Genomic DNA, 9,322 nt, shown 5'->3' with positions numbered 1-9,322 from the left:
TTTACCTATTGAATTACAAAAATTAATTGATTGTGGACATTTTGTTAATATCTTTTACAATTAATAATCAAATAATTATTTTAAGTATATTTTTCGTATTTGTAGGACAAAATAAAATTTGTATTCATATTCCTCAGAATCTTTGCATTGTAACAGCATATTTTAAGTGAATAGTTTTTCATAGAACAGTGCTTTTTAAACCGCTTATAAATGTATAATAATAGTGTTTAGAAACTAATGTTTTATTTAACAGTGAAATCAGTAAGCATATTGAAAATTAAACAACATATGTGAAAAAATACAATACTAGTAGATAATATACTTAAACAATACATAAATACTTAAAAACCATGACACTTAAATTACAAAAATTATCTAAAATTGTATAAATAAATTGATCAACAATATAACTATAATTATTATCAAAGACATTTAATCATTTATACTAAATGAGTGTTTACTTGTTCTCTCATAATTGAAATACTTAAAACAAGACCAATAATTTTTCTGCACATTAACTACTCTTTTTATTGTCTTCTGAGCGTTTTTGCAAATGGGAAATTCCAGGTCTAAAGGTGGTAGAGGATCTCCAAGTAAAGCTTTCGTGCACATGGTCATACAATATGAAACCGCATCTATATTGTAGCCTCCTTCTAAGGCAAGTATGACTTTACCATTGGCTAAAGATGACAGAAAATGTGTGAGATGTCCATAACACTCGGGTGTCACTTTACAACCTGGAAAAATTACAGACATGAATAATTATATATTTAATTTCTGGCATAAGTAAATTTAATAATATATTATTTATCTAAAGCCAATAAATGTCAATAATCAATAGGAGAAAAATAGAGAAATATAAATACTGACATAGGATTTATATTAAGATTAATTAGATATTAAGATTCTAATTTGCGGACCCATTGGTTATTACATGGGATTAAAAATGTACTAAAATAATTATCAACAAAATCATATTGAAATGAATTAAATGTTTAACACGTCTATAGATTTCAACTAAATCTATTGTCAGGCGAGTGTGTGTCAATGACATAAATAAACTTAAATGTTATAGAATAATGAATATTATATGCTAAGCAATAAAAATATGATTTATTAACCTCCGAGTGGGTCCCCAACTGCAGCGTCAAATCCAGCTGACACCAAGACGAGCTCAGGACAAAACTCATAGGCTACTGGTAAAATTATATTTTGCATGACTGAGATGTACTCAGCATCACCCATGCCATTCTAAACAATAAAAAATAAATAATCAAACATTTTTTTTATCAAAATAATAATTTATTATCCGACTTTTTAACTAGAGCAATGTTTACTTTATTCCATGGTATATTAATGGTATATCCTTCTCCACTCCCTGAACCTGTCACCTTATGTGAGCCTTCTTCAGAGCATGGGAAAAATTTTGCGTTCTGGTAACGATGTATTGATATATACAAAACTCTTGGATCTGAATTAAACGCTCTCATTGTGCCATTACCAAAATGTATGTCCCAGTCCAAAATCATAATTCTAATTAAACATCCAGATATAGTGGTAGGTAAATAATATGACTAATATGTAACACATTTGTTGACACATACCTTTTGAGACCATACTTATTCAAAGCATAGCTTGCAGCAATAGCAACAGAATTAAAAATACAGAAACCACAAGCTATATCAAGTTCCGCGTGATGACCAGGAGGACGAATTACAGCTACGCCCGATGCACTTTCATTATTCATTACAGAATCAACAACCTGTGCGTAAAACAATTTGGTTTGGTTAATTGTTTCATTACTAAGACAACATATTTTGTAATAAAAATGATTGATTTATGTTAATACTTGCAACAAACACCCAGACGCTAGAGTCGAGACTTTATATGTATCTGTAGTCAAATACACAGAATCATAACATTTTTCTTTTTCACTCAATTCTGATGGTGACAATTTGTGTAAGTTTGACATTTCATCTACATGTTCTCTAGAATGAGCAAGGAGTAATTCACTTTCTTCAGCTTCCCTTGACTAAATAAAATAAAATACATTATTTTTTTAAAAAATGACGTTAAATTATTAAAAATAATAATATATTTGCTCAATAAATATGCTCATACTGGTAAAATTAAAAGCCGATGTGTCAATTGAAACTCATTGTACATATTCAAAATGGCACTTATTCTACCAGGGCATTCTGGATGTCCACTAAAACAATAAAATAAAATAATCACAATAAGTACTTACAACTTGCAGTCATAAGATGTGTACATTTTCTTTGAAAAATTTTTTTTATATAAATTTGTTACATTTACGTAAACTAAATGTATAAATACGTTATTAGTTTAAAACAAAATTTTTGTTTGAAATTTGTTTGTAATTTACAAGTAATGTACGATTCTGTATAGTAATTTTACTACTAACAAGTTAGAAGAAACATTAAAATGAGTATACATAAAAACAAATTGCCAACATTTGTTTATTTAGTTTTTGAGTGTCAAACATTTCAAAATACCATTAGTTTTATTATTTTATGTTAATTATAAGATCAATGATAATAATATGATAATTTTAACTAGGTAAGCTATACTAGATAAGCAACAAGTTATACCTTTCACTGCTTTCATGTTTTTGGTCCATAATCAGATCAAACGAAACACAAACTTTATTATTTATGTTTAATAATTGAGTCTCTATAAATATAAATTTTTAATTTTAAATATTGGATGAAAATATTAAAAGCACTTATATATCCTCACCAGAAATTAAATGTTGAAGAACTGAAAATTCATCTATTTTTGAGATATCTTGAGTAGGATAACAGTCAACAGTTGGAAACACACTCAATGGTTCCTCATCGTATGAATACATAGATACTGCCTTGAACGATTGACTTAACAAAAAGTCAACTTGAAAACATTTCCAGTACTTCTGATGTGCATAAATTACATTTTGTATTGTTTGCATAATACTAAAATAAAAATAACAATAATAAAGGTATTATATTTTTTTTTTTTTTAATCGCGCGTCTACAAACAAAATATTTAAAAACTTTACCTAGTGCATGGATTGCTAGTCATATCGAGTGATGGACATGGATCTCCGAGTAATGATTTTAGTGTTAATGCTGCACCTTCCGCTAATGATTTTAAACAATAACCCCCCTTCAAATATCTATGTTAGTAAATGTATTTTTTAATTGCTTGAAGCAAAAGTAAAATATACCTCAAGTAAAACAGCAACTCTACCACACGCAAAACCCATAAGAGAATGAACTAAATGAGCATAACATGCAGGTGTAACTTCCATTTCTCCCTAAATACAGACAATGATACACTTAAAAGTGTTTAACGTAGAACATAATGTTATGATAGTTACCTCTGGGCATCCTAGAGCAGCATCATAACCAGATGAAATTAATATAAGATCTGGTTGAAACTAAAATGAGCAATATTGTAATCAGATTTAAAAGAACAAACAAAAGTATCTGTAACTTACTTCGGAAGCAACTGGTAATAAAATTTGATGAAAAATGGCAAGGTAATCGGTGTCTCTCATGCCAGTAGCATTAAGAGGTACATTTATATTGAAACCTTGGCCATCACCATTACCAGTATAGTCCCAATCACTTTCACGCAAATTTGGCCAAAACTGTCCATGTTCATAACGATGAATAGAAAAATACAATACTCTGCAAAAATTAATACATCTCAGTAGAAATAAAAATTTAAATAGTAATAAAAATTTAAATCTTACCTTGGATCATCATAAAACATTTGTTGTGTAGATTGTCCGTGATGAACATCCCAATCAACAATTAAAATTTTAGAAACCGAATAGTGGCGAAGAACATATTCTGCAGTTATAGCTATATTGTTGAAAAAACAATAGCCACAAAATTCTGATTTCATAGCATGATGTCCGGGAGGTCTTAAAAACAAATTAGACTAACAACTTATAATGAATAAATTTAATATAATATTTCTTACCTGATAAAAGCCATTCCATTTTGTATTTTGTTTTCACAAATTGCTTTAACAAGTTCTATTGAACTACCTGTAGCTAACAAAGACTGCTTATACGTTGACTAAAATATAAATAAAATTATTTACAATATTAATATTTCTATGAAAAATAATATTACAAAATATTATATTAGGTAAACTAAATTTAATATAATTAATTATGTTCTTTTTTGATATACACTAAAATTAAAGTTAGCTTACCGGGTGAAAGTAAATTGCATCAAATTTAGAAGACAACGTTTGTAAAAGATCAACCGATTGTGTGTCATCAGTAGATTTTAATATGTCTATTATGCTTTGTGAATGTTTCATTAATAACTCATCATTAGTAGCATTCCGGCATTGTATTTTAATACATCTTTCAATCAATCCCAGCTCATTACATCTGTTGACATTTTGAAATATAGTAGATAAAAACAAATTTAACAAATGTTCTTCTGTTGAGCATACCTTTTAATGATCGATTCATATCGTTGAGGATTTTCTGGATAGTTAATATCCCAAGCACACAAATGGTTAGCAAACTGATCATCATAAATAATTCCAGTACTTTTAATTGACTTGTCAATAAAACTTCTAGCCTATAGAAAAAAAATAGTTCATTATTTACCTTGGTAATTAATTTTAACTTATTATATTTGGTGTAAATACTGTAAATAACATATTTAAGTATTAGAAATGGTTAAGTGATATATCTTAAATTAGAATTTAGTAGTACCTACACTGCAAATAAATAATAATAATTAAATAATTACTGAGTAAAAATTATGTTTTTCTTTTAATACAAATATTTGTACTTAACCACTTTAAAAATAATCTAGAAAAATTGTTTAAAAAAAAAAAATCAAAAATATTAATAAAATAATATTTATAAACAGATAATTAGAATAGTTCAAGTAATAATCACATGTGAAAATAAGCATAAGCGTGTGCACGGGGTAGTCATGTTAGGCACTTGACTACTCAGTGAACATTCCTCCCTCCACAATATTCAATATTATAATGATGATCAATCATTTTATTTTTATTTATAAAATACTTTTTTACTATGGTAAATGCATGACGAAATAACAAGGTATGATCACAATTTTGTGATATGCATTATATCTCTATTATCTGAAATAGGGGTATAGGAGTGGGAGTCTTCCTCGGCTTTACATTAAGATAATATTATATTATTATATATATTATTAACTCATAAAACAAGCAATAAATATAAGCCAATCAAATGACAAGGATGACTCCTACCCTAGTTTATTGTGATCATACCTTGTTATTTCGTCATGAGTAAATGTAGTTTAGGGAGGTTACTCCATCCGAATTAGTTTTTATAACTGTGAATAAGAATATAATATATACTGTGTGTGTGTTAGTGTGATATACTTAATAATTATGTATGACAACTCTGCCAGAAATGTCTGAGCACAAGTTTACAGCAATAATCAATATTCTGGAAACTACTTTTTGTATTGTAAAAATGTACCTATCAGAAATTCGTAGGTTGTAAAATAATTTTATACAATAATAATCAGAAATCTTGATAAAATTGTGTGTAATATTTTAAGTTTGATAGGTACACTAAATATCAAGTGTGATCCAATCAATAGATCATTTTTAAATGAATATGAAAAACATAATTTTTTAATTATACCTATCAACTAGAGATAATCTGTAGAATATTTTAAAAATGTCTCAAGGCATATTTAGCTCAGAGTCAAAATATTTCGATATTGTGATCATCTATTAAATATGCTAATACAATTATTAATTTTTTAGTTACACAAAAAAATAAAATTGAATTAGTTTTGTGTAAAAACTACCACTTTTTTTTTGTTTTTCTTGATGCTTTAAAAATCTACTAGGAATTTTCAATTTTAACCACTGTAAAGTACCAACTAGATTTGCTTTTCTATCAGAAAAGATGCTGATCTCAAAAACCAGAGCATTTTTACTATCCATAATGTTGCTGACAGAAAAAAAACATACACATCATTATAAAATCAATACATTCTTTAGCTCCACTCAGAATCTAAAAAAAGATTTGTATTAAAAACACTAGTCATTAATACCAAATCCAGTATTAGTTAAAAATGTTTTAATATAAATAAACGTGGTATTTCTTAAACCCTTTCAACTTTTTTTGAAAATTTCAACAGTTGGTTTTAATATATTGTGCATATTTTTAAATTCTAAAAAATTATATATTTCTTTAGATTTTAGTGTTTGAAAAAACTATCATTACCTATAGTTTATAAGAAACATTATTTTACTTTTAGATTCTGAGCGGATAAATGTATTGATTTTACAACGATGAGTGTTTTTTTTTTGTGTCAGTCATCATCTTTTAGGTTTTAGGACAGTAACAATGCTTAAATTGTCTTTACAGTATCTTTTTTGACAGGAAAGTAAATCTAGTTGGTACTTTAGAGGGTAAAGTAAAAAAAAGTAAAAATTTCCCAGTAGTTTTCAAAAATTCGGAGAAAAACAAAAGAAAAGTTAAAGAAAAACGGGAATTTTTAAGCAAAATCTATTTTTGAGGAATTCGATTTTGATTTTTGGTGTAACTCTAAAACAAATAACCATAACATTTTGACTGAATGTTTATATTAGCATTTTCTATACACTATAACATTTTCAAAATATTTTGATTTATTTTGAGTTGTTTACGGACATCTTTTTCTATAAAATAAATAAAATTGTATTTGTTGCTTAAAAAAGTTTGAACATTTAATAGAAAGCTCCTAGTCTATTGTTTCAAAGGTAGATAAATTAAAAATCCATGGCCACAATTTTTTTTATAAGCATTTAAAGTTCAAATATTGACAAAATATGTAAAATTCACAAAAATGTGCAAATTATTTTGAGTTAGAAATTCATAAAAACTTTTTTATTTAAATCTAAGATTATAAAATGTAATACAAGATTCCTCATAAGATTGTCTATCTTTATCAACAATAAAAATGTCTACAAGCAAATCAAATTCAATTTTTATTAGCGTTTGAAGTTCATATTTTTACAATATGGACATTGGATATTCACTCGATTTCTCAAGTAGCAATTTTGTTATTTTGTTGTAATTCAAAAACTAATAACTGTAGAAACATAAAAATTTCATTAAATGTTTGTACTTTTATTTCTTAAACACCATAACATTTTGACTCTTTCTGAGCTGTTTACAGACATTATCAGTTTTCTATTTTTTTTAGTTTTTTTTTCTATAATTGTCAATAAAATTGTATTTGTTGTGTATAAATACGTGAAAATTTAATACAATGCTCCTTATGTATTGTTACAATAGCAGTTAAAAAATATTAAAAATACATAGGTACAATTTTTTTTTATTTGTATTTAAAGTTTGAGTTTTGACAAAATTTATCAAATTTTAATAATTATTTTGAAGTTAGAAATGTATAAAATGTTCAATTTTTAAATCTAAAGATTGAAAATTTTAAACAAGGTTCCACGTAAACAGGTTATATATAAATTACTTTATTTACAATAATATCATAGGCTGACTGACCATCTTCGCTCAGAATCGTTTTTCTTATACAATGATATTATATCATTGAATTTAAATTTAACACTCTAACATTCTTGTTGTGTTTATAAAAAAAATGTTTGATTCACTAATTAGTAATTTTGGAGGTCAACTTTAGAATTCGGGAAGGTTTTGGGGGACCATCAAAATGTTAACCAAAGAAAGTAAAGGCAAAATCTAAAAATCAAATGAAAATTATTGAAATCCTTATTTAATTTTCCATCAAAGATAATAAAAATTAATGTTTTGTCTGCAACTAGATGAAGTTTGTTCACGGGCGATATGCTACCTTTAAGTCACCATTATAGCTATAAGGTATATACTTGAGTGTACACACATTTAAGTGAATATGGTTAAAATTATATTATGATATATTGTATTATTACTCTGTAACTTAATAGTACTAGAGCAACTCACATTTTTAAAATCATCTTGCACATGGTCATACATTTGACGACCTTTCATATTATTTGTTTCCAGAAATTCTTTTTTTCTTGCAGCTATTAGAGCACTTGTAGTGGGTTTTACTTTAATTTGATTTTCCTGGAATAAATGAATAATTACTTTAGTATTATTACGAGTCTTAAGCTGGGTTACATAAAAAGTTGATTTATTAAATAATTCAGGAATCTTGGGTCACTAAATTATGTTTAAGAGGACATATGCTCACTAATGATTCGTCAAATGTTTATATAACTCAGCATCTCAGCATTAGAAATGCACAGTTACCTATCATCTGAAAATGTCAATGTTTATAAGTTGTAATTATTATACTAGCATACATCTGTACCTGCATTATGATGAGTTGTATACTAAAAAACTATACTTAAAAAATTATTTTTGAAATTTACAAATCATATTAAAAGAATCTCAAAGATGAAAATCTATAAAACCTCAAGAGACACACAACAGAAACAAGTAACGCTAATTACCAACTAGGTGGATGATGATAGGTAATAGCTACACATTTTTTTCGGGAGGTTGTAAACATGAGAATCACTTACAGTAACCCTACCAGCATCCTTACCATTAGTTAAGTCCGTCGAGAGTCAAAACGCAATACAATATCATTTGGTGGTTGCGAAGAAGTTATGAGACAGTAATAATTATACTGTTGTTAAAAACGTTCAATATAATTCACACAAACATAGTGAGTGCCTCAAGAATAAAATCGTCAAAAGTGTAAAAAAAAAACCAATTATGTTAAAACTAAAAAAAAAAATGTTATTATTTAAACGCGACGACGCGATGTACTTATCACATACTCGAGCAGACTAATCCTAAAAAATGAGTGCTCTGCTTATCACCAATGATTGGCCGCGAAGTTAATGGAAACGGGCAACAGGGTAAACCGATAACGGTCGAGATTCAGTGGTTCCAAAACATATATTTAGTTATTGTTTCCGAGCGATTTGGCGGTAAAGTACATTGTTTTATTTTTTTTATGTTTTTCATGGTTTTGATTATTTGAAGCCCTGTCCCTTAATAAGTAATTATTGAAAAATCAATAAATTACTTAGGTACACGCACGACTCACACGGCACACTAATTGCAGTGGCATGTAAACATGGGGAAATTATACGGAAAATAGAATATTATTAACATTTCAATTCCTCCGGCAAACTACAAAGAAGTCAAAAATTGCAAATCCATCAAATCGACTTCTGATAATGAATTCACTTACACGATATAGCCCACTAGCCCATACGAGACGACATTATTATAACATAATATTATACTATAAAAAAAAATATATTC

General features: G+C 27.2%; 1 protein-coding gene across 2 annotated transcripts; it reads right to left on the bottom strand.

The window, feature by feature from the left end:
• Positions 1-221: 221 nt before the first annotated feature.
• LOC132935760 (histone deacetylase 6) lies at positions 222-8,854 on the bottom strand. Of its 2 annotated transcripts, none has more exons than XM_061002372.1 (18): positions 8,592-8,853; positions 7,982-8,107; positions 4,477-4,607; positions 4,228-4,411; positions 3,991-4,088; positions 3,758-3,931; positions 3,500-3,692; positions 3,380-3,439; positions 3,227-3,316; positions 3,059-3,165; positions 2,761-2,972; positions 2,613-2,694; positions 2,122-2,209; positions 1,850-2,032; positions 1,605-1,762; positions 1,338-1,533; positions 1,122-1,251; positions 222-737 (listed from the first exon to the last, which is right to left on the bottom strand). In XM_061002372.1, the coding sequence occupies exons 1-18, from the start codon at positions 8,592-8,594 to the stop codon at positions 433-435; spliced, it is 2,520 nt and encodes an 839-aa protein (XP_060858355.1). In that variant the 5' UTR covers positions 8,595-8,853; the 3' UTR covers positions 222-432. The 2 variants fall into 2 exon arrangements, 1 of the variants encoding a protein (XP_060858355.1); XR_009663339.1 differs by having other exon boundaries at positions 598-737; positions 1,315-1,533; positions 8,592-8,854.
• Between the last annotated feature and the right edge of the window lie 468 nt (positions 8,855-9,322).

Source organism: Metopolophium dirhodum, chromosome 1, assembly GCF_019925205.1.
Source record: "Metopolophium dirhodum isolate CAU chromosome 1, ASM1992520v1, whole genome shotgun sequence".
Lineage (NCBI taxonomy): Eukaryota > Metazoa > Arthropoda > Insecta > Hemiptera > Aphididae > Metopolophium > Metopolophium dirhodum.
This window is presented reverse-complemented; position numbering and strand designations above follow the sequence as displayed.

Excerpts from the sequence above, each read along its gene's own strand:
- LOC132935760 (XM_061002372.1), bottom strand. Across the intron at positions 3,932-3,990 it reads AATGGAATGGCTTTTATCAG|ACCTCCCGGACATCATGCTA; the intron begins GTAAGAAATATT and ends TTTGTTTTTAAG. Across the intron at positions 2,033-2,121 it reads ATCGGCTTTTAATTTTACCA|TCAAGGGAAGCTGAAGAAAG; the intron begins GTATGAGCATAT and ends TATTTTATTTAG.